Here is a 27,097-nt window from a genome sequence, read left to right as displayed (position 1 = left end):
ATTGTTTGAGAGTGCTTTAATAATTCCTGTAATTAAACATTAGGTTCAGCTTTTCAGTTCCTCTTAGAGCATATGAGTAGCAGAAATGTGCAATTTAATTCCTCTGGATTACATCTAAGCATAAGTACATTTCGTTTTGAAGTTACATAATGTTTGATTTGCTTCGCTTTAATACAGACAACATGCAGAGAGATGAATCTGTAAAAGCAAGCAATCCTACTTTACCGAGATGAGTGAGTGAGTGTGTGTGTGTTTGTGGCATTTGCGGTGCAGATTGACATATATAGAAGAGAAAGAGACCGAAATTATTACAGTAAGATCTAAACAGATGCACACAAACACATAGATTTACAGTATAAATATAGTTTATAGTTTAATATAGGAGAGAAGAAGGCTTTATGAGGGTGTAGCGCAATGAGGATACATCTATATACGAGTTTGAGCTTGGAAGTGATAGGTGGTGAGCTGTTAGTTAGGATAAGAGCTTGGTTTGTGTGTGTGTGTGTGTGTGTGTGTGTGTGTGTGTGTGTGTGTGTGTGTGTGTGTATGTGTGTGTGTGTTGGGAGTAGGAGTCGAAGGACAAGCAGCTATTTTACCATTTTAAGGGGTGCCAGTATGAGGATGACATAACGGACTTCTGCACAGTTCTCTCCCCAGTTCTGAGGCCGGTCCAGCCGAGAGATACATACATGCCGCCTCTGCAGGTTCTTCACGTTACAGCTGTTGGATGCAACACAATGTCAGACAGAAAAAACTTTCATTCTGCATGGGTGCATATATACAGCAACTAACACTACAACATAAAATCAATTTGAAAAATTACAAGATCAAATCCTCCCCAATGTATTAAAGCATGTCTAATCATCTCTGAAGAAATACGCATAATCAGTTGTTTGAAGGCAAAGACAACTGATTAAACAAGTGGAATCAGATGTGCTTACAATTGTTTAAAATGAAAACCTGCAGCCACACATCTGCACAGCAAAATAATTATATTTATGATATTATAATACACAGATCTGCTGATGCTGACACTGATACAAAAACCACATAAAGATTTGAGGCTATAACATAATATATAAAAAAATATAATTCAGTATTAAATTCACCTGGATTGGCATTACAGAGAAATCTAACACAATATTTGTAAAGAGTTGCAAATGCAGTAAAATGAAAGAAAGAAAAAACATATCAGGTCGAAATGTCTGAGCTTCTGTTTGATGTCAACCATTTTATTTTACTATCTGCCTACAACGATACAGTTTTGATATCTTTGTGCATCCCTAATAACTTACACTGAAATTAACAGTCTATATATATCACAGATGGGTGGTAACTTGTGTGGCATGGGCCCACTTTCCAAAAAGCACAACATTGTTGTGACATGGTGAGAAATTAAAAGTTTTGCAATTATCTTTGTGCTATGCCTTGTTGGGTAAATTAGCCTTTTTGTAAAAGCCCTTCGCATTTGTCAGATAAAATGAAGCCAAATATGAATTAAATGTACATTCTTATATTAGATAAATAATAAACAATTTATATATCATTGCTGTCACATCAGAACCTTGTGTCTATTTAATGACAACTCTACAGAAGAATGAAAACCCAAATTAAAATAAAATATGCTAATGTTAAGCATTATTAAAGTATGCTTAACATTAATATATTTTAATATTAAGAGTTCTGGACCATTTCTATTGATACAGTCATCATGAAATGTTTACATATTGTAATAGGCAGCTGAGGCTTCCAAATTATGTAACAAGGTCTCGATAACAAATTGATGATAAACAATATTAAAATAGTAGTGCTCAAATAAATAAGGCACTCTATTTCAGTGTCATTAAAGGTTTCTAGTGGACTCACAGGATGCAGAGCCAGGACTGCTGGTACTGGATGCCCGTGGCAGTAGCTGTCACACACTGCAGCGTCTCTGACAACAGGTGCACTGTGTGGTGGGAGAGGGTTGGGGTTAAACCAGGAGAGGGGGCTGATTGAGGTTTGAAACAGGTGATTGGGGCAAAGGCTTAGGAACATGCAGGGTCAGATGAGGAAAAGATTTACAGAACAAAAATGAGTCATGGGTAATTCAGCTGGGTCTCCTATCCTCCAGGAAAGCCAGCTGATAGAGAGAAACAAGTCAAAAATAAAATCACATGCAATAAAAAAAGAACAACATTAGTCATTTATCACATTACACTTGATGAAAAGGTCAATGCAGACCATGGCATGAAAGAAGAAGCAGCACGGCATTAGAGGCCAATGCACAACACTGCAGCCCAAGTGAGTGACAATGAAGACCTTTCCGAGGACAGCGGCAAATGTTTAATTCAAATTAATCAATCTATGTGAGTGTGCAGTGTGTGCCCTGTCCTCTGTCTTACGGAGGTACTGGCTGCCTAGCATACTAAGCGGGAGGGCTATGAGAGCATGTGCGCGTGTGTGTCCTCTGGCAGAGGTGACAGGTGTGAGCTGTTCAGCATGGCCGGCAGGAACAGCGCGAGTGTGTGTGCGTGTGCCTGTGTGCGTGTGTATGTGTGCGGACTGTTTAGCGAGCAGGATGGATGTCTCTGGCACACAGTCACACTGTCTCATCAATAAGACATCACACACTCACATCCAGGACTGATGGGTATCACCATGACAACACTCTCAGTACCATCGAGAAAGGAAAAGAGGGAGAAAGAAAAAGAGCAGGAGAAAGTAAGAATGGAAGAGGGAGAATGATACATAGAAAGAAGGACAGGGCATGAGACAGGACAAATGTGATGACATCTCTTGACACATAAATAACTGTTAAACTAACAATTAATTAAGAAAGAAGCAGAAAATTTAGACATTAAATTTGACAGTAATTGAAGGTCAGAGGTTTATATTGATTGGCATAAATACTGGGCTGTTTTCAGGATCAGCCTGTTGTATAGTGCTGTGCACTGGCTCATCAAGTACAGTTCGGTTTAGTGATCACTACAAGCATAAGAAGTGTTCCAGATCTGCTTGGTGTTCTGTAGTTCAACAACTACTGTGACCATGCAAGACAAATCAAAATTATGCAAACTGGAACCAGAAAAAAATGACAGAAATATTGTGTGCTTTTGATTTTAAAATTTCCTTCTGATTCATGATTTTACTTGCATGGATGAATATTTCTATTAGAATTTATTACAAAAACTTTAAACCTGCTGGTCCAGAACAGGACAGTGAATCACAAATAAATTTATATTTTATATGTGTAGCCACATATTTAAATCTTGCCATACTTCCTCTACATAAAAATAACATACATTCCTGTAACTCAAAGACTATTACTACATGATTATATAGAGTTTTACATGTATTTTTAAAGCATAAAATGCAAGTAGAGCTATAACTTAAGTACCAATAACACAGATTTATGTCTTTTGAAATACTGTCGTCTAAAATTTTGCAACAAAACTGACATGTGACCTTGAAAAATAGGTCAAGGTTATTTAAAATGTGTCTGTAAATTATGAACTGTGGGTAACTGTATAGTTATAGGGCTATAGTTTGATGAAGTTGGAAAGATGTCCCAGAAGAACAAAATACAGCCACAAGCAACAGTCATCCAAGTGCTGTGTGCCAAGAAGGAGATTTCAGAATACAAAAGAAAAATAACAAACATATAAACAACATGCATGTCTTTTTTCTTTTTACATTATGACTTTTGAATCATGTGCAATCGTAGGTATAAATCAAAATGCCTAAAAACTATAGATTGTGTGTTATATTTGCCAAGTTGATTGGAATGATTTCAAATCTGTGCAACGCAGCCCTGAAGGCAAATCTAGGTCAAGTTTGTCATGAATCATTAGAGTGACATTACATGTAAAACACAATGATGAAACTGTTATTGAGACTCATCTGTTTGAGTTAGAAAAGTGAATTCTGTGATGTCTGACTGACTGAAGGTCATGCTGGGGGAGTTGAGGGAACTTGACCCCACAGATCTCTCACAACAAGAGTAGTGCACTAAAGTAATGAATTACTTATAAATTATTCAGCCTTAAAAAGTTTGCGGACACACAAATCAAATTTTTTGGTAACTGACCACTGTTAATCCTGTTACCAGGGCTCCTGAGTGGTGCAGCAGTCTAAGCGTTGGCCCTATCATCAGGAGATCGCGAGTTCGATCCCTGGTGATGCTACAGCCATCCCTAGCTGTCCCGTGACGTTGTGTGAGCGGCAGTTTGAAAATAAGCGGTGGCTGGTTTCACAGGTCTCGGAGGAAGCCTGTGCTAGCCTCACCCTTCTAGCGTTGGTAGCATCGTGTGATTGGGGGAGTCCTAATTAGCAGGTGAAATTGGAAATGACTAAACTGGGGAGAAAATCGGGTAAAAAAAAAAATTAAATCCTGTTAGCAGCCTGCAGAAATTTGACTGATCTAAGATGGCCATGTTTCTTAAGATATTGAGTCACCTTTAGAAACACTGTTATTGACCAGCACAAAGACACAGTACACAAAACTCTCTGACTGGACAAACTGTTACTGAGGTTACTAAAAGCTCCTCACACTGATAAAACTCAAATATTGTGAGAATCAATTAATCATTTCTTAATTACAGCTTTTTGGCCATCTAAGCTCTACCTCAAATTATTAATTGGCATATGATGACCATACTGCTTATAGAGGTCGATAGGTTTTTAAGAATTATTTTGTCTTCATCTCTACCAAAAATGTTGAAATTTTTAACAAGGATTAGGCTAAAAACCTATGACAGGTTCACAGATTATGCAAATTACCTCAAAATCCAATATTGCAAAACTGCAATTTTTTATTCAGCATAAGTCAAAGAATCTAAAGAAACCAATTGTAATGTATGACTCATGGCCAAGACACAACACGCTGCACCATAGTGCCACCATTAGGATGACTGGAGTGGTGTAGCGGAGTCGATACTGCAGCCTTTTCAGCAAATTTGGTGCTTCTATGCTGTATCGTCTATGCTCTCCATGGTGTTTTAGCATGAAAATAAAATCTGTGATGAACAGATGGACAGATGAATGGGATGGAAAGAGAGTACTCTGATCCAAAGAGAGTATTCTGAGCATGCACACCTGCATATTCACACTGCAGATTAAGAACACACACACACTCTCAATCACAGAGGCATTGTCATTGGCATTCAGACCATTCACCAGACACTACTTAGTATAAACTTGCATGCTTCAGAACTGCCACCAACCCCCAAGTAAAATAATCACAGATGTGATGAAGGAATTACATGCTTTTTATACACACACACACACACACACACACACAGAGTTGCATATCCAGAGATACAGTATGAAAATGTGTGTGTGTGTGTGTGTGTGTGTGTGTGTGTGTGTGTGTGTGTGTGTGTGTGTGTCTAAGCGACATCAGGTATGAGAGAATATGCTTTCTCAGTCTAAACAGCTGAATATAGAGACCAAAATTCATAGCAGCAGGACACAGATCAAGTGGAATTGCTATAATAGAATTACAGGTAATTCAGCAGTACTTCAAATGATTGATCAGAAAAAGATGTATTAAATTCTGTTTATATTCTGTAAAATCTGATATAACAAACAAATATGAGCAAACTCGACAGCAAGTTTGACTGACCACATTCAGTCAAATCCAACAGAAACATCAACACAGAGGGTGAAGAAACAGATGGAGTGGGGAATGTCTCAAAGTGATGATGGAGCCAGGTTACACCCCCTTACCATTATCACAGAAAGGGAAACTTGGCGACCTGTCTGTGTAAGAGAATCAGAGACACATATACACTCAGAGCTCAGAGGATCTCACAAGAAGAGAAAGGGTTAAAGGTTAAACACGAAGCACAGAAACACACTTGTGGCGAGCCACAAACATGAGCATTTTGTAAGCAGCGAAACATCCCGCTCACACACAAATTCTGATGAGCCTCCCACACAGGTTCACACACACACACACAAGCTCTCTCTCCCTCTCTCTCTAATTGGGACTGGGCTGTCAGGCAGATGCTGAGGTCTCCTAACCCACATGAAATATGATTTTCTTCATAATCTGTCATTGTGCTTGTGTCTTAGCTGAATACGATCTGATGGAATTCACGATTTCAACTTCATTCTCGTCTCACTATAATTTGATCTGCTTCTTACTGATAAACTTGTGTGTGTGTGTGTGTGTGTGTGTGTGTGTGTGTGTCTGTGCATGAGTGCAGTGGAAACATTTTTCATACACAAACAAGTTACATGCAACAAAAATCGCCTTAGAATTAGCCTCCATTCATTGCTTCACCACAGAATATCAAACATTATCATATTCATGATGTTCACATTCCACAATCCAATCACACTTCAGCTAATTTGCATGCTCTCAGGCCCGTGTCATTAATAAGATTCTCTCTCATATGTGAGCTGTGTATCCTAGCAACAGGGGAGAGGGGAAACGGATCATCCCTATGATTTTGAAACAAGTCAATCAACCAATCATCATCTGTGTTTGAACATCTTAACATTTTTCAACCCTGAATTTTACACCTAATGTAAATGCATACAGGGCAAATCTGCTCATAACTTTAAGAATAAAAGAGTTAATGATTAGCAACATGCTAGATAAAATCTTAGAAAATGTTACAACATTCTACCAAAAGATCAGAGGAAAATGACATCTAACAGGCAGCTGAGAGACTGTAGAAGCTACATTTACATAATGCAAACTCATGAATACTTAATGAATTTCACTCTGGTTTAAGGAACATTTAGGAGGGATTAGGCAAATTAATGAAGAACAATCCCAGTGAGATCCATCAAAGTAGGAAATAATGGGCAGAGTCTGGAAAAATACCAGGAGACACGCTAACACACACACACACACACACACACACACACACACACACACACACACACACACACATGGAGCTGTCAAAACCGTCTGACTTCTGGTGGTACAAATTTCTGAGAGAAGGAGGTCATGTACAATGCTGAGGGAAAACCTCTTTTTCTCTGAAAAAGATTATCCTCTAAGTATTCCAAGTCTCTCTTTTTCTGACTCTCTCTCTCTCCCTCTCTGTCACCTAAATGAAGAAATAAAAAAAAAAAAGTTCTAAAGCACATCAAAATGTGGTAATTGGGTACGTTCTGCTGGGCAACTCAAATTCTTCATGTGAAAAGAAGCAGTCTCATTTGCTCTTTCCCAAATCTGAAAATAGCCCACCTTTAATCCGCTGTAAAAAACAACTATGTTAATTATTACTTCAACTTTTGTAGTAATATTCCTTCATTATGAAATAATGATACACTCTCAGCTTTTGTCCACACTCTTCTTGAGTCTACACGCTTGAAGGAATTTTTGATGTAAGTAATGAGTATAGAACCTTTTGGTTAGCTGGTTCTTTAGAATTCAAAGCAAATTCTGCACTGCGTTGTGTGGTGTTGATGTTTTTGTTACTCAGTGGTCTAGTGGACCCACCATATTATTGATTTATTTTAAATCAATACAGTCATATTAATTTACGTAAAACTACCAGATGTTTAAAATATCACAACTGGCCAGCATAGGGTTCTCCTTTAGCAGCTGTAGCCAGTCAGCAGCCTGTCCATGTTATGCACCCTCTCACACACACACGCGCACACACACACACACACACACACACACACACACACACACACACACACACACATATATATATATATATATATATATATATATATATATATATATATATATATAAACACATTCATACGCATACACTAACAGCAGGCCATGCGGGCGAACACAGTGAAGAGACACAGCATCTCCACACTTTTATTATTTTATTTGATTATTTTCGGGTTCAGCCAACACCACATGTGTAATATAAATATGTAGGAGGTGAACAGTGTGAAGTCACTGAAAATGTGTTATTTTATATGTTCTTCACAAAAAATAAGCAAAACACTAGAAATTTGAGGTTGAAATAAATTGCATCATTTTTTGTCTTCTGGTAAACACTGACCAAAAGCAGACCCCAAACCACACAAGAGCTAGTTGTAGTTCTTCAAACCAATATTTCAGTAAGATTTTTAAAAACAAAAATATCTTGGATTATTTTTGTACTTATGCTTATTTATTTTATTATGTTATTTATTTTAATGTTATATAGTGTTTTACATGCAAAAACAATTACTGATGACAAATAGTTTTAGCCAATATTCTTGGCTGCCTACTGTTTTTCACAGTACTGAACACCATGGAAAGGTCTTGCAGAATACCACACAATATCCCGAACATGCTTGGAATCTTGAGAAAAAGTTAGGCTAGAATGGTGGTGAAATGCTTTGGATTAATAACCATGTGGTTAGCTGGTTGTAAATGTTGTATGGCACATCAGAAGCCAATTAGATTTAAAAACTAAGTAAACTAACTTTACTCTGTTCTCCTCCTGCATGGTCTGCTGTTAGTGTGTGTGTGTGTGTGTGTGTGTATGTGTGTGTGTGTGTGTGTGTGTGTGTGTGTGTGTGTGTATGTATGTGTGTGAGGGTGGACAACATGGACAAGGCTGCTGACTGGCTACAGCTGGTGAAGGAGAACCCTAAACTGACTACTTGTGACATTTTCAACATCTGGTCATTTAACATAAATTGTTATGGCTGTATTGATTTAAAGAACAATAATGCAGTAGGTCCACCAGACCACTGAGTAACAAAACCATGAACACCACACAACATTTACCTAGGTGAATCATCTGGAAAAGGGTTCTGCCTCATAAAGAAACTACTACCCATCAGAAACTGAACGTTTTTAAATGGTTCCATTTGGTGTTTCATTTTTAAGACATTCTTAGAACAGACCAGATATCAGTATTTTCTCACAGAGCAGTTAAAAACAAGCAGAAGCTCATGTCTTGGCATGTAGGCTTGCGTCCTCTGGGAGGGTATGACAGTTACAGTGAGTGGTGATGTGTAAATGTGCAGACACTGGTGAGCTATTATCACCTGACTGCTCTGTCTTAGGTTGCGCAGAAGCATGCCTGACCTCTGACCCTTCCCTGACACATTCCAGATTGGGGTTTGTGGGAAGCTGATGGGAAGGGATGGTGGACTTCATTACTGTCAAAATGCTGCTGCAAGCCCTCAAAATCTATTTCCCTTTAATTTTGTCACTGCTTTCAAAATACGCCTTTCTTTTCATGCTCCCCATCACTCCTTCCATTTGTCCTTATATCTCTATTTCTGTCTCTCTTTGTGCTACTCCTCTGCGAAATGAGGGAGCTGCTTTTGGTCGCTAAAAGGAGCAGTCTGAATGATAGCTGTCAGAGGCTGCGCTTCTCTGTGTGTCAATCAGCCCTGCACTCTTTGCTAATGCCCTGGTGAACTAACCTTTTATTTGCTTTATTCTGAAATACAAACATGCAATCTCTCTTTCTCCTTCTCTCTGCCTCACTCAGAGTCACACACACACTCATGCATACTCACCGTTGACCTCCTGTGAGCCAGCATCAGTGAAGAGTGAGCTCATGATCTCCTCGAAGTTGCAGCCAGGCTCAGCTGTGTGTGGGTCCTGGGAGATGTGCCGGAGCATGGTCTTCAGCACGTCGTCCAGCGACGCCTCGTCTTCATGCAGAAGAATACACGCCCTTTCCAGAAAGCCATCCAGGTCCCTGTGGGCCCTTACCTCCTCCTCGAAGTTCATCAGTTTTACATACTATTAATACAAACACATACCCATAAACACATTTAGGCATGTACACACACAAAGCTGAAGGTTACCAAGGAACAAGATGACAATGACAATAAAGGCCAAACTGACCCCTTTACCCTGAGGGTCCCTATGAGAGTCCACGTTTTAATTCTTCACTATCATAACTACATAACTTACATGTTAGTTTCACAGTAGGCCACAAATAACTCTCAATAATTACCAGTGGGGTACCCAGAACTATTAGATCTAGGCCTTCAGTTTGGGCTAAAAATGCTAGTAGAATATGATTTCTAATCGTAGGTTAGAGCTAAGCTAACACTAGTTTACATAAACATTTACTGACCACTCCAGAATTAAACAGGGATATCTAAGGCTTGAAAAAGACATTTGCATTGGTTCAACTCCTGAAGTCTTAACCAAAGATGAGCTTGCTTAGCTGTATCTTCTTAGATATGACAGGGAAAAACCCCTACTGGACAGTTGTGTGTTTCAGGATTGTAATGCTTTTGATTCCACCCAAAATTGAACAAAGAAATAATAATCATATATAAAATTAACTAAAATAATTTGTACATAAAAAATATGTATTTTTTTTAAGTTCCCAGAAATCCACAGACCTTCTTTGACAGCCATGAGGGATTCCCATAGGTAGTTGCTAAATAATAAGTCTTGAGATTGATAACAGAATAATGAGCCTGCTGGGGTAGAGATTCAATTGTAAAAAAATACTGCTGCTGTTATGTCAAAATCACAGAACTCCACCATTTAATATAAGGCATCTGTCATTTACATTGGGTGAACCTTTCTTCATGAATGTGACACAAGAAATGTTCCTCAATTGCTCAAAAGAAAACCTAGAGATTTTTGTAAAATGTAAATATGTACAGGTGAAAAAGTGTCTTACTCGTCTTGATGTGTTGAGCAAGACACAGCCATGGACATCAGAATCTAGGAGAACATAGTGAAAATAAGAGAGTGGACAAAAAAAAAAACAACAAGAATAACAAATCTGGAAACAGAGACAGCTCCTAAAACAATGTGATGGAGAAAGACACATGCTCTTGTTTCCTACTGAGGAGCCTCAGTAAGGTCTGACAGTGAAAAAAAAAACTGACAGCAAGTACACTCAGTACAAAAGGTACCAACATCAGAGCGGCCCAACTGGTTCCCCCTGAACACAGCACACTCTCTCAAATACCTCATCTTGGAAACACAAGTACAGACACAGACTACAAAACTACTGCTCTCCTCTTCTTCAGTTTATCACTGAGCACAGCATAAGCTCAATGAAATACACACACTGTCAGAACATGTGCATGCGTGCTCGCATTTGTGTATGGGGATGAACACATGCATGCGTTTACATGTCCTTGCTTGCCCTTGTTTGCGCCCTGTTCTGTATTGTCCTAAGGTTTATCCAGAGTTCAGCTTAAAACTCTCACAAAATGGCAGCGTACTTAGTGCTCGTCCATATAGAGATTATATAAAGTGGAGAGCCTTTATCACACAGAGATCCCCCACTCCTGCATGCTCGTGGAGCAGGAAGTCCTGCCTGTAGATAGATATTCAGAATGGATTACCACGGCCAGCCACTGACTCCTCCTCTGCCTCTGCTCTCAGATTAGAGAACTGCTGGAATGGGTTTAGGATTAAAAGGGGAACTTTGAAAATAAAAGCCCCGGTTTAAAAGCAGAACTTTGGGTTTTAATGAGGAGTAAGACTATGTGTTAAATTAATAGGGTTACATAACCTTTGAGCCGTTTTTAGTGGCTTATCGCTGGCGTTTGAAACTGCTTATTTTGATATCTCCCTGCATTTCTCTCTCTTTTGGAGGTGCATGCACTAAATACATTTTCAGACAGATTTACAGCTTTAAAATAATGTTTAATCTCTATCTTATCTAATCATTTGATTTACAGTTAACCAACCAAAAATAAATTACTCTAATCTAATCTAATCATATAAAACCATGGTTAACCAATTCATGGTTAACCAAAAAGAACATAATCTAATCAAATCTAAACTAATAAAACTAATTCATAATTATACAGAGTGCAATGTAATGTAATGTAATTACATGGTTAACCAAACATAAAATCAGATTAAACTGTCTAAATTATAAATAACTAAACACAATCATATTTAATCCAACTGACTTATTTATGAGTAACCAAAGACATTCTAAGACATTCAATCTCATTTAAGATAATCATCTAATACATGGTTAACTAAAGACAACCCAAGCTTATCTAATCTAATCTCAACGGTTAACCAAAAACAAATTAATTATAAAACTCAGTAAAAAGGTCGACTATAAACACAACTGGTTGCAGGGATACTACCACCACATAAACAACAGCAGCGAGCTATCGGCAGTTAGTCCAGTCATAAGAACGTCAGTTTTCCAGTCCACCGCGGACGATTGCACCTTTGGCTGTAGATAACCATCATCCTGTCATCACAAAACGTTGTCTCTAGAAGTTGACCCCTATTAAGGTCTCTCTCACACACATACACACACATGCACACTTCACCCGGTTGGGCTGCAGTGTGTCAAATGAGTGGAGTGTGCTTTTAATCCAGACGAGTGCTGACGGGTATGCGCTGGGGCTGATGAGGCTCAGATGAGACAACGTGTGAACAAACCCCGCTTGCGCAGATATGAGCCGATATCATATGCTGTGCAGGACTCGTTGGAGCAGAAAAGTGAATATTAAAATTGGACTGAGCATGTTTATGTGAAAAGAGCTGGTTAGTGCAGTCAGACAGGAACACGCCCTGTCCACTGATATTAATAGAACTGGTTCACTTTACCTTAGTTAAAGCTGGGAAAGGATAAAAGGTAGAGTCAAAGAAAATAACTAGTGTACATTATTTCTTTATCCAGGAAAAGCTACTTACACAGTGTAATAACTGAAAAGTGTTATGAATGTAGATGCTCTTACACAAAATTCTGTTCATATAAATATATAAGTTGTCAAAACAAAGTACATTTATTCATCTAATGAATGCAAGACACAACACAAAAAAAATACAAATTGTAGTCTGAATGCATAAGAACAGCATTATGCTGTAGTTCATGTTTTTCATATAAACCAAATACAACTATGTAACCACATACGCTTAACAATCCTGTCATGATTTCTACTCTTAGCTGTATTTGTTCACACATGTGCCAACACAGCAGCAGCTTTAGTGACAAGTTTACCCAGCAGCTTAACTCACTACTTAATTAGCTTAAGCAGTGGTGATCCCATATAACAGTCTCTGAGCTTTCACTAACACAGCTCTTGCATTCTGCTAAAAAACAGAGTTTTCTAAAACTATCTTCATGAGACATGAAAGTTTGCCCTTTTGGATTTACCCTTGAAGACTAAAATATTTTGACAGCTATAAAAGGTCTCTGTTATTTTTCCAATTCTGATTTTGCAGCGTTGCTCACTATCATACCGTTGTTCTTTATTTTTGTTCAGGTAGGTTTGAGCGACAGTGGCTGACCCATCACCATGTGTGGGTTTTGGGATGTCACCACCTAATCACAATGCACCTGAGAATGTTGCCTTGGCAACAAGTGACCTGCTAACCTGAGGATCTCTAGAGCTAATCAACAGCTCTGGGTCCAGCTCCGCTAGACACACACACACACACACACACAGACACACACACACACAAACACTGACCTGTCCCTCCTTGGTGTGCCTGGTTGCCGTAGAGATGAACGTCATCTCCTGATGGGATAGGAGAGTCCTGACCCTCCTCACGGTCTTCACTCCCCTCCTCCTGCTCGTCTCGCTCCCTCTGCTCTGAGAACACACACACACAGACACACACACCACATGCACTCAAATACACTGAAAACACACACTAATGCACAGAGAACACACATACCGAACTGCAAAAGTCTACACTCAACATCTCCCAGGAAACATACACAGCCATAAACACACACACACACACACACACACACACTGAGCAGCTACATGTCTGTAACAACTGGCATTAAACATAAAAGCCTTAATAGAACAAATAACCAAGATCATGAAATTAGTCCGATTTAATAAGAGTTTTCGATTTAGAATAGACGTAACGTTTTAAAGCCAACCTGAACTCAAAACTCTTTTCCCGTGTGAATAGTACAGGTTTCTCTCATATCAAGCATGGTTCATCATCTCATTTGATTTAAAAACACAATTCTTTACATTCCAGTTTTCTTTAATGAAAGTGTAGTGACTTTTCCTCCTCTGAAACAACTTTTCACTGTGCACTATCAGGTGGGGAAAAAATAACATTAACGAATAATATCATGTTTCACCACTACTTTCTCCCATGTCCCTGATACCGTGTTTCATGCAGAGATACGTCATGGTACAGAAGAAAAAAATGCATTGCGATTTTATAATCCATGTTAACTTAAATATTTCTAACTCTAATTAAGGGTATTCAAAGCTATGCATAAAAATCAGCAACAGATCACATTATTCTTACATCCTGGCATGGACCAGTGTCTGTTTTTCTTAATTAAAATGTTTCTACAAACAACGATTAACAATGCATCCTTGAGACAAAACAGATTCTATTTAAAATACATCTTTATTCTAAGAAAAAAACTAAACAAAATTGCACAAGGAACACTGCTTATGATAAAATCTACATACTATACTGTAGTATTATTATTATTATTATCCCAAGACAGAATCCATGTATGTACTGGCAAATAAAAGTGATTCAGATTTTGATATTTGTGCTGTGACTGATTCTAATATGCTGTAAATAGTCCAACTCATTAAAAATAAAAAAGAACATGCTGTATAAGCTGAGTAGTATGCAGAGAAAATGTGGACGGCTCTAGCATAATTTGCTAAATGTTTGTTTACTGGTCTTAGGACACCACCAATGCATTTGGGACACAACCTTCCTTAACAAGTCCCATTAATTTTGTCACATCATTCACTACAGTCACTAATTTCTAGTTCTGATGCAGTCTTTATTAATCTTGAGTGTTCTGATATATATACATAATTATGTACTGATTGATGAGTGAACATTCGCTCACTGATCGTTTTGCAACCTATTTTATCCATATGTAAAACATGCAAACTAAAAATTTGACATCACAGAGTAATCACACAATACATCAGGTAGTATTATTGAGAAACAATTCAATCAGTATTGGTACAAATCTATGAAACTGAATGGTGCAGTAAGTAGATTTCAACAAAAGGAACTACAGCCTCCTGGACTGAATTGTGTGTTTATGCACTGGATAAATATTTAGGCTTATTTTTATACAAGGAGAAATACCTCATTTGTTGACAGTTTTAGAAATACAGAATTATGTAATGTATTATTCATGCAGCCACTCATAACTGGTTTACATAAAAATATCTGCACATGTAACTCTTGCAGTGCTGTGCTTACTGACCTATTCGGAGTGTTAGCCCATCTCACAGTGATGAAAACTCGGAAGGCTGACGTGATGTGCAGTCAATTCTTGAATATAACTGCAACTCTATTTATAGTACCAGTCAAACATTTGAACACACGTACTCATTTTGGAATAATAGCGAAGACATGGAACATATCAAATAATGTATATCTTATAATGCCGAAGACCAAAAAAGTGTTCAACCAAAACTACCTTTGATTTCAGATTTTTTAAAAGTAGCCCCTGTTTTGATTCAACCTTTCGCACACTTGGTGTTCTCTCAATGAATAACAGTTCTGTAGCCATATGAAAAATGACAAGATACTACAACTGCATGTTTTACTGAACTGTGCTTCATGTTCTTTAACTTGACAAAGATTAAAACTCAATTCACATTGTATCACTGTGTTTTTGCCCATGCCCACTCCAGTGTAAAGGACTGTCGGAAAATTACAGCTCAGAAATAATAATCCCCCGATAACCCAGTTTACCCAATAACCCAGTTATTTTTCACACCGTTACCTGAATAAGAGGACTCTGTTATTAGTACAGGCTTACACTGAGACCTTGTTGTAGCTGAAAATTACTTGTTCAGGGGCATTTCAAAAACCAACAAAAAACAAAACAAAACAACAACAAAATGTTATATATATATATATATATATATATATATATATATATATATATATATATATATATATATATAATTTATAATATATATATATATATATATATATATTAATATTATATTATATATGTGTGTGTGTGTGTGTGTGTGTGTGTGTGTGTGTGTGTGTTTGTGTGTATAAAAGCTTTCAGATCTAAAGACCTCTGAAATGATTGATCAGTTAAGTGTGTTAAAATCTTTAGACTAATATTATATGTACATCAATTATTTATCCAGAAGCAGAGTTGAACTGATCAAGATGACAGGCAAGTTAAGTCTGCAAACATAATGATAGAAATATGTACAAAAATGAAGAGAAAAAATGTACCATGTGATTACTGTGCATCATGTTAAGTTGCTTAGCTGCATCAAATGAAAAGTGCTGTCACAATTCCAAAGATGTGTCTCTGAACACGCAGCGTCACTAAAAGTCTTCATTTATTCACACATGGCTGGGTTCTACTGCTCTGGCTCTGGCTGTGGCTGTGGCTATCAGCTTCATATCTGTCCATTCATCTATTCATATATTCACTAATCCATTCCCTCTATTATTCTCCAAGGAAAGCTGCAGAGGAGTAGAGGGGGTGTTAATCCTCACGTGCATTAAGTCACTATGCTTCCCCATCCCTATACACACTGAGGACATCATCTTTCTCTCCACGTTTCGCAATAGCTTTCTTTCTCCTTGTCACTCTTTTACTCTTCCTCTTGCTGAATGTACTGGCATATTTCTGAATGATCACATTCAAGGCTTGTAGATTTACTGTATTCAGGAAGAAATTAACAGATTTATTTTAAAAATATCCCTTCACAATATGTTATGAATGATCTTCTTATAAATTAAAAGATGTGAACAAATTAAACAGATGATGCTGCTTTGAGTTCTGAACTAAACGTGTAAATGGACCTCGAGAGCAGGCTTGAGAACTTAATTTCTGTGCTGTTGCAAAAACGGCCTTCGAGGCAGGAATAAAGGATATATGCAAACATTCATCACTTCCCACTCAGATTAAAGAGCTGCAAATATTGTTGTGCAATACTGAGCAAGATATTCAAAATTTCCAGTTGCAACATGTTTAGTACTAACAACCACACTGCATTTTTAACCTGCAGAACATTTATCCATGGTAGAAGAATTATGGAATGTATAATAGCATAACATATTTAAAACAGAATAAAGAAGTTACACACATCCATTGTAGTTCTAGAAAAGAGACAATAATCAGATTACTTTATAGTTAGTTTTCAAAAGTATGGCAATTCAAATTGTACAAAGGACTTATAAGAAACACGTCTTCCCTTGACACGAAAGATGATAAAGAAAGAATGGCATGCAATCAGAAGCTAATGTAAGCTTGACCCTTTGCAAGAATGGTTTTTAACACACTGAAATATAGCTGCACTTCATGTTATAATTCAATTTACAATACAGTATAATTTTATTAACTACTAAGCCTATGCAGTCCTGAAAATTAGTGCTGATATGCCATTAAGTTCTGGCACTAGAAAAAAAAAACTTCAAGGGTCTCCAGTTCAGAAAGAGCAAACTAATTCTTTGAACAATTACACTCGACCACAAGCAGCAAAGCAAAGAAATATCTTAACCTCTGTTTTGCTCTCTAGTTGTAAATTCAGACATAATGCACCACACTGATAAGCTCTGAGAGATGCTGCTGGACAGCTTTGCCCCACTTAACAAGGCGCAACAAAAACTAAACTCCATGCCACGCTGGAAATGCCCTTAAGAGATGGAAAAGGACTTTATTGTATTACAAAAGCAAGTAGTCTCTTTTACTGACAAGCAGCCACTTTGTTCACTCTTCTTACACTCACACATTGACACATACACACACACAATGACACATACATATACAAATACACACTCACCCATCTCCTGATAGAAGTATCCATTCTTGGCCATGCCCGAGGAAGGAGCCTCTGTAATTGAAAAACAAACCAAAAACATAATCACAGACTGTACAATAACATTTTACAAGAGGTCTTATTGTCATATCTACTTGTTTGTCTCACACTGATATTTACATATTTACAGGATAGCAAACATGGATTGTGGCCTTTAGGCATAGAGTGACACTGCCTATTGCCTATTGCCCATGGCCAAAACATTTCACACTTTGGACACTAAAAATGCAGAGCCTGCAGCTCACACATTCAAAAACACCCACCACTATTAATCAAACCATTACTATTCAGATATTGTCAGAATTTACCAAATACAATGTTAAATTTACCACTACTTTAGCTAAAATGATGGCAAATGAAAACTTGAACTCCAAGCATTTATTTGTAGCTTGTTGTGATGGCTGGGATACTACAATATCTAGCTTTATTGCCAGTCACAGGGTTAACATAAAAAAAATGAGATAATGACCACACAAAAATAAATAGAAAGTTAAAAGTTGAGTGGAAGAAAGTATTTGTAGCATGAGCATGTCATCAGTTTCCACTCTTTTCCAGAAGTCCTTTAGAAAACACAATATTCAAAAGCCACAACTTTCAACGCAAGCGCTGTTTTACCGCAATGATCTTCAGCAAACATACTAACAAATCTGCAGGACTGACTGATCAACGCCTATGGTTTGTGCTGGATCCAACAATAAAAATCTCAACTCTGGCACACTATATTGTGAATAAAAGAAGGATCCCTTCACGTTGTTTCCTGGTTTGACTGGTATGATGACAAATAAATAAAGTGGGCAAGGTGCAACACGACTTCTTTTTTGGTACAGAAGCTTGCTTGTTATTTGTAAATCCAATGTATAGATGTAAGAGATTAAAACCATTAAAAACCACTTTTCAAAATTTCCATTATATATAGTTTTCCATTATATGTCAGCTTTTATTCTTTTCATTCAAGCTCACATGAAAATTTGTTACAAATGTATAAACAAAATTTTAAAATTAGAATTAAACATGTTTCTATAATTCTGGCTACAAGATTCATTAGCATAGTGGGTCAATGGTCAATGTCAATTTTTATACCCCTGACACACACACACACACACACACACACACACACACACACACACTGTTTTGTTCACCTAACACAAGCATGTGTGTGTGAAGCTACAGTGCAAGCAAACATGCATAAAGTTCTCACATATACACACCAACACAGAAACAAATATACACACAAACAGACAAATACCACACGCACTTCCACACCTGTGCCCTACATTCATTTGGGGCTGTTTAAGGGGATATTTATTAGGTGAAGTCAGCCGTGACTGAGGTTTCTCTCTCCAGTTTCGGACTCCTTAATTGTCAGGCATGTCTTTTTCCAGCTCCTTCTGCCTCTCTCCCTCTAAAGAGGAGCACATTCGCTAAAACATGATCATCGAGCCTCAGCACACACCCGGCTATAAAACTACACAACAATGTGCAAACATGAAAAACTTTGCCATTTCCCAAATAATTCCCTCCTGCTTATTACAGCCATTCTCTTCTTTCTACAGTACCCCGGCTCCGCTGCTTCACCCCAGGGTTAAGTGCCTCTCTCAAGGGCACAATGGCAGTGTCAAGTGGAAGGGCAAGGAGGATGAAATCGGCAACCCTCCATGTACTAGGTACAAATCCCCTAGAGTTCCAGCTTGGATTCAAACCAGCAACTCTGGTTACTGGCATTATTGCTTTAAAGCCTCAGTCAGGATCAGGAGCTGCTGCTGGCAAGCCACTTTTTGGTAGCACCACCACAAAGGCCTTTGAACAACAACGCTACAAGACCACAGTCTCTTAAGTAAAGAAATATGGATGTTAACCGCAGTTATGCTTTCTGGTTTGTAAGCTCAGACGTAATATATCCACAGTAGTTCTCTTTTGACGGGACAATATTATGACTTTCTGCAAAGGCAATATTATCACACATCATGTTATTTCTGGCAGAAAATAGAAAACTGTTGAAAATATGACAGCGAGTAAGCCTAGTTTTGGCAGCTCCTGTCACACAGATTATGCTCATTAACACTCACACAAAAACACGAACAAACACACAAACACATGTAGATATTGCATCAACCCTTGCCTCTTTCATGTGATTACAAAATAAAATCTCACAAGCACATTTGGACAGATGCACACTCACACATTAAAACGCACACATCACTAAATTGCAAACGTTGCTGTAATCACTTATGAAATATATCCTTCTCACTAAAATTAATCACTGAAAAACAAACACTGGAATGAGCAAGTCCTCATACATCACATACATGCTGCTGTGATATCCTATACACTCTCAGAAAAAAAAGGTATGAAACTGTCACTATGCTATTTATTTTATTGTTCTGGTACAAATACATACTTTTCACCTGGAAATACTTATTTAAGGTACACAAGTGGACCTAAAAACCACTGATGTACCTTTGAGGGTACATTTACATTGTTTTTACCTTGATGAATGAAAAATGTACCTACACATCTTTACCTTTATTTCTAACAGTGTAGGCAATATAATTATTATGCAGGACAGTGTGGGAACTGGTTGGTCCAGCTGGTTTAAAAATGACTGTTAGTTTGGTTAGCTGCTTTCTGCATCAGTTATATGTTTTATTTGTAAAGGTCAGGCACTGTTGTTGGATGAGAGGGCCTGACTCTCAGTCTTTGTTCGAGGTCATGGTTTTGTGTTGGCCAGTCAAGTTCTTCCACACCAAACTCACTCACCCATGCCTTTGTGGACCTTGCTTTGTGCATGGGGGCTCAGTCATGTTGGAACAGAAAAGGGCCTTCCCCAAACTGTTCCCACAAAGTTGGAGGCATATAATTGTACAAAATGTCTGCTGAAGCATTAAGATTTCCCTTCACTGGAACTACAGGGTCTAGGCCAACCCCTGAAAAACAACGCCATAGCATTATTCCTCCTCCACCAAACTTTATAGTTGGGACAAAGACTCATCCACCAGACTGCTAGATACAGAAGAATATGTTTTGACTGCTCCAGAGTCCAGTGGCTGTGTGCTTTACACCACTCCATCTGACGCTTGGCATTGTGCTTGGTGATGTAAGGCTTGCACGCAGCTGCTTGGCCATGGAAAACCCTTGCCATTATGCTCCCGTTGCAGTTTTTATGCTGATCTGAATGCCAGAGGATGACTGGAACTCGGCAGTTATTGAGTCAATAAACTCAGCAACCTGCTACTTTGTGTCTGAGTTGCTGTGGTTCCTAAACAAATCCACTTTTCTAAAATACCACTCAAACTCTATTGTTGAATATCTAAAATGGAAAAGATTTTGGCAACTGACTTGTTGCAAAAGTGTGACTCTTTTACAGTATAATGATTGATTCCAGTGAGCTCTTTATAACAACTTTCGCACATATTTGGCAGACTACATATCTACATGCTTGACTTCATTTACCTGTGGCAATGAGACTGAATGAAACATCTGGATTCACTGATAAAGAGGTGTGTGTGTGTGTGTGTGTATATATATATATATATATATATATATATATATATATATATATTTTTTTTTTTTTTTTTTTTTTTCCCCTGCATATTTTGTTTAGCACCCTTTTATTCTGTTCTTCTGTGGTCTTGACCCCCATGGACCCTAAGAGAGCAGGTACTATTTTGGTGGTGGATCATTCTCAGCACTGCAGTAACACTGGCGTGGTGTTGTTGTGTTAGTGTGTGTTGTGCTTGAACAAATGGATCAGACACAGCAGTGCTGCTGGAGTTTGGAGTTTTTATATATGTATATATATATATAACATTCAGTTAGTGTTTAAGTATTTTAAATAATCAACTGTAAACGACACAAAGTATTCAGAAACAGAGTATACAAAGTGAAGGTTTCTACATTAAATACTGCTACATAATGATATTACTGTCTGTACAGAGCACTAATGTACCTCAAAAGTTACAATTTAAACCATCTGCAATTTCAATAAAATTCTACCTACCTATCTATCTATCTACAAAAATTTAAATTTGTGTTAGTTGAGCATTTTACTAGAATCAAACCTAAGCTCTAGTGTGTTCCAAGTCAGTATGTTAAGCTAGGACTAATTACTTTTTGCACAGTACATCACTAGCTTAACTAGGCTAAAAGTTATACTGTACACACAGTGTCTGACAGTTAATTACACTGATGGGGAATCTAAATTTGACATGGGTAACTGCAAACTTCTGAGTCCAACCATTACAGTCCAACCATTAGCTGTAAGTTTCCTGTCACCACTTTTATAATCCATCCATTTGCAGAGCCAGTTTAAGCAGAGCCTGGCCACTTCCTATTTCTCCCTTTACATGAAAAACGCCAGAGTGCACCTTCAAGCAAGGCTTAAATGAACAGTGGTGAACGGAGCTAAATGCCTAAAAACGCAAAGTTAAAAAAGTTCTAACCACTTGTCCAGGACCTTCCTTCAATTTTAGAAAGTAGAAGGGCTATGGCATCAGAGCAAGCTTTGGTTCCCATGTTTTCCTCATGCTTAACTGGGCTGTATTTAGTTCTTAAAATAGTCAGTATAGGTATTCACTTGCATTTTCAACTTTTGAAGTTAATGTTTACAGTTTAGGTGAACACTGGAGCACTTAGATACTGTGTTTGGGAATGAGCTACCATTATCCAGGTTTTGGTCCTGATTCATAACCCCTCAAAGGGATTCTGGAATGTCTCTTGTGCTCAAAATCTATGTCAAAATTAAAACCTTTGTATGGGCACAAACTTAAAGTTCCCTATGCTTCTTCTGTTTCCCCAGCAAACTACAATATCAACACTTTATTGAGAATCTGCAATCACAATGAATTAGTTTAGAATGATGGAAATCACTGCATGTAAACAAAACCAACAGCATGTTGCATTTGTATAGCAAAACATTATTCAAATCCATTTGCTTCACAGAGCATCAAAAACAAGACTGAATTACACAACTGACCGTTTACAAAATTCAGGCAAGTCCCACCTCCACTAGTTCTTGTTGCTAAGGCTATCTGGTGTCTGCCAGAGCAAATGTGCTAAAAGACTACAAAGCTCAGTATCACAGCGCACAGAGGATTACGTCTGAAAACACTTTATCATCCGCTCATAAACTGGCTTTACAGGATGTTCGGTGGAGATACACATGTTTGAGAATGAGTGATATGCTTGTAGGGCAATTTTAATTAAAAAATGTATTCTGGAGACCATGTTTACATCAAATCAGGAAAATAGTTTAGCGAGTGGCAGGGTTCAGTGTTTAGTAAGGAGGTATGAGCTAAGAAGGCCCCTTCAGAAAAGATAATGCTAAAGCTAAAGCTGGAGCTTGTCAGAACGTTTTGTGCTCAAAACTTAGCTTAATGAAACAGAAATGAGGACATGCGTGCACACACACACACACACACACACACAACACACACACACACACACACACACACACACACACACACACACACACATATATATATATATATATATATATATATACACTACTCAAAAAATAAAGGGAACACTTAAAACACACAATTTAACTCCAAGTAAATCAAACTTCTGTGAAATCAAACTGTCCACTTAGGACGCAACACTGACTGACAATCAATTTCACATGCTGTTGTGCAAATGGAATAGACAACAGGTGGAAATTATTGGCAATTAGTAAGACACACTCAATAAAGGAGTGGTTCTGCAGGTGGGGACCACAGACCACTTCTCAGTGCCTGTGCTTTCTGGCTGATGTTTTGGTCACTTTTGAATGGTGGTGGTGCTTTCACACTCATGGTAGCATGAGACGGACTCTACAACCCACACAAGTGGCTCAGGTAGTGCAGCTCATCCAGGATGGCACATCAATGCGAGCTGTGGCAAGAAGGTTTGCTGTGTCTGTGAGCGTAGTGTCCAGAGGCTGGAGGCACTACCAGGAGACAGGCCAGTACACCAGGAGACGTGGAGGAGGCCGTAGGAGGGCAACAACCCAGCAGCAGGACCACTACTTCCGCCTTTGTGCAAGGAGGAACAGGAGGAGCACTGCCAGAGCCCTGCAAAATGACCTCCAGCAGGCCACAAATGTGTCTGCACAAACGGTTAGAAACCGATTCCATGAGGATGGTATGAGGGCCCGGCATGCACAGATGGGGGTTGTGGTCACAGCCCAACACCGTGCAGGACGCTTGGCATTTGCCAGAGAACACCAGGATTGGCAAATTCGCCACTGGTGCCCCGTGCTCTTCACAGATGAAAGCAGGTTCACACTGAGCACATGTGACAGATGTGACAGAGTCTGGAAACGCCATGGAGAGCGATCTGCTGCCTGCAACATCCTTCAGCATGACTGGTTTGGCAGTGGGTCAGTAATTGTGTGGGGTGGCATTTCTTTGGAGGGCTGCACAGCCCTCCATGTGCTCTCCAGAGGAACCTGACTGCCATTAGGTACCGAGATGAGATCCTCAGACCCCTTGTGAGACCATATGCTGGTGCGGTTGGCCCTGGGTTCCTCCTAATGCAGGACAATGCTAGACCTCATGTGGCTGGAGTGTGTCAGCAGTTCCTGCAAGATGAAGGTATTGAAGCTATGGACTGGCCCACCCGTTCCCCAGACCTGAATCCGATTAGGCACATCTGGGACATCATGTATCGCTTCATCCACCAACGCCACGTTGCACCACAGACTGTCCAGGAGTTGCCGGATGCTTTAGTCCAGGTCTTGGAGGAGATCCCTCAGGAGACCATCCGCCACCTCATCAGGAGCATGCCCAAGCATTATACGTGGAGGCCACACACAATACTGAGCCTCAATTTGACTTGTTTTAAGAACATTACATCAAAGTTGGATCAGCCTGTAGTGTGTTTTTCCACTTTAATTTTGTGTGTGACTCCAAATCCAGGCCTCCATTGGTTAATAAATTTGATTTCCATTGATGATTTTTGTGTGATTTTGTTGTCAGCACATTCAACTTTGTACAGAACAAAGTATTCAATGAGAATATTTCATTCATTCAGATCTAGGATGTTATTTGAGTGTTCCCTTCATTTTTTTAGCAGTGTATTATAATTATATTTAATTGAAAAAGTACAAAGACAACATTTCAAACATTAGAACTGAGATTTTTTATTGTCTTTTGAAAATTGAATGTCCATTTTAAATTTGATGCCAGCAACATGTTTCAAAAAAGTTTGGACAGGGGCATCAAAAGACTAGTAAAGTAAAAACCTTGTTGAACATCTCCCAAATAACTGGCAACAAGTCAGTAACATGATGGGTTATAAAAAGAGCATCCCCATGAGACTTTCTTCAGTGAAAGACTGCGTGGGCAAATACTGTTATAAATCAAGAGTAACATTTCTCAACATAAAAAAGCAAAGAACTCTTAGTTTTTATCATCTACTGTACTTAATTATTAAAAGATTCAGAGAATACAGAAAAATCTCTGCACAAGGAAAAAGGTCAAAAACCAATACTGGATGATCTTCAGGGCCCTCATATGGCACTGCATCAAAAACAGATAAGATTCTATGGTGGAAATCACTGCATGGGCTCAGGAACACTTCCGAAAAACACTGTCTTTCACAGCGTTTCGCTGCATCCACAAATACAAGTGAAAAAACTACCATGCAAAGAAGAAACTGTATAGAAGCAAGATCAACTAATGCCAACACTTTCTCTGGGCCTAAGCTCATTTAAAATGGACTAAGGCGAAGTGGAAATGTGTGCTGTGGTTCAATGAACCAAAATTTTATAAAACCCTTTTTCGGAAATCATGGTCATTGCATCCTCCAGACCAAAAAGGAGAAGATTGTTATCAACACACAGTACCTAAGACGGTAGCCAGCATCTAAGATGGTACGGGGGTGCATTAGTGCACATGGCATGGGTGAGTTGTAAGGGCTGAGTGGCTTGTAGCAAAGAGCCATGTACCCTGTACTCCCGGAGCACCTCCTACAGATTACCCCGGGGAACACAGTCGAATGCCTTCTCCAGATCCACAAAGCACATCTGGACTGGTTGGGCAAACTCCCATGAACCTTCCAGAATCCTGGAGAGGGTGAAGAGTTGGTCCAGTGTTCCACGACCAGGGCAGAACCCGCACTGCTCCTCCTGGATCCGAGGTTTGACTATAAGCCGGACTCTCTTCTCCAGTACCCCTGCATAGACCTTACCAGGGAGGCTGAGGAGTGTGATTCCCCTGTGGTTGGAACACACACTCCGGTCCCCTTTTTTAAAAAGAGGCACCACCACCCCAGTCTGCCAATCCAGTGGCACCGCCCCAGATGTCCACGCAATGTTGAAAAGGCGTGTCAGCCAAGACAGCCCCACAACATCCAGAGCCTTGAGGAACTCGGGGCGGATCTCATCCACCCCTGGAGCCTTGCCACCAAGGAGCTTCTTAACTACCTTCGCAACTTCAGCCTCAGTAATGGACAAGCCTATTCACATGTCCCCAGACTCTGCCTCCTCACTGGAGAACATGTCGGTGGGATTGAGAAGGTCCTCAAAGCATTCCTTCCACCGCCCAATGACGTCTTCAGTCAAAGTCAGCAGCACACCATCTCCACTATATACAGTGCTAGTAGCACACTGCTTTCCACTTCCGAGTCGCCTGACGGTTTGCCAGAATCTTTTCGGAGCCGACTTAAAGTCACTTTCCAAGGCCTCACCAAACTCCTCCCATACACAGGTTTTTGCCTTGGCGACCACTGAAGCCGCAGATCGCTTGGCCTGTCGATACCTGCCAGCTGCCTCTGGTGTCCCACAGGCCAACCATGCCTGGTAGGACTCCTTTTTCAGCTTGACGGCATCTCTCACCTGGGGTGTCCACCACCGGGTTCAAGGATTACCGCCCCGACAGGCACCAACTACCTTACGGCCACAGCTACAGTCAGCCGTTTCAACAATGGAGGAACGGAACATGGCCCATTCTTCTTCAGGTTCTTCTGCCAGACGTTCCCAGCAAACCCTCACTATACGTCTGACCGGCATCTTACCCCACCACCTGATCCAACTCACCACCAGGTGGTGATCAGTTGACAGCTCAGCTCCTCTCTTTACCGAGTGTCCAAAACACATGGCCGCAAGTCCAATGACACGACTACAAAGTCAATCATTGAACTGCGGCCTAGGGTGTCCTGGTGCCATGTGCACTTATGGACATCCTTGTGTTCAAACATGGTGTTCGTCATGGACAAACTGTGGTTTGCACAGAAGTCCAAAAACTGAACACCACTCGGGTTCAGATCAGAGAGGCCATTCCTCCCAATCACACCCCTCCAGGTCTCACTGTCATTGCCCAAGTCCCCCAGTAGGACAATAGAGTCTCCAGGAGGAGCACTTTCAAGCACCCTTCCCAAGGACTCTAAGAAGGGTGAGTACTCTGAACCACTGTTCGGTGCATAAGCACAGACAGCAGTCAGGACCCGTTCCCAA

The 27,097-nt window shown here is 39.4% G+C and overlaps 1 protein-coding gene across 6 annotated transcripts in view; it reads right to left on the bottom strand.

Moving 5' to 3' along the window:
- Positions 1–27,097, bottom strand: part of slc4a11 (solute carrier family 4 member 11) — a 72,282-nt gene that overhangs the window by 24,871 nt on the left and 20,314 nt on the right. For 3 of the 6 annotated variants that reach the window (XM_017690431.2, XM_017690434.2, XM_037538656.1), the window contains exons 2-8: positions 17,632–17,682; positions 13,333–13,455; positions 10,557–10,600; positions 9,427–9,655; positions 5,710–5,742; positions 1,867–1,948; positions 597–720 (exon numbers count right to left, since the gene is read on the bottom strand). In XM_017690431.2, coding sequence (XP_017545920.1) covers positions 597–720; positions 1,867–1,948; positions 5,710–5,742; positions 9,427–9,655; positions 10,557–10,600; positions 13,333–13,455; positions 17,632–17,682 — 686 coding nt within the window. The remainder of the gene's footprint in view (positions 1–596; positions 721–1,866; positions 1,949–5,709; positions 5,743–9,426; positions 9,656–10,556; positions 10,601–13,332; positions 13,456–17,631; positions 17,683–27,097) is intronic. The other 3 variants (XM_017690432.2, XM_017690436.2, XM_017690437.2) reach the window with 2 other exon arrangements.

Source organism: Pygocentrus nattereri, chromosome 5, assembly GCF_015220715.1.
Source record: "Pygocentrus nattereri isolate fPygNat1 chromosome 5, fPygNat1.pri, whole genome shotgun sequence".
Classification (NCBI taxonomy): Eukaryota; Metazoa; Chordata; class Actinopteri; order Characiformes; family Serrasalmidae; genus Pygocentrus; species Pygocentrus nattereri.
This window is presented reverse-complemented; position numbering and strand designations above follow the sequence as displayed.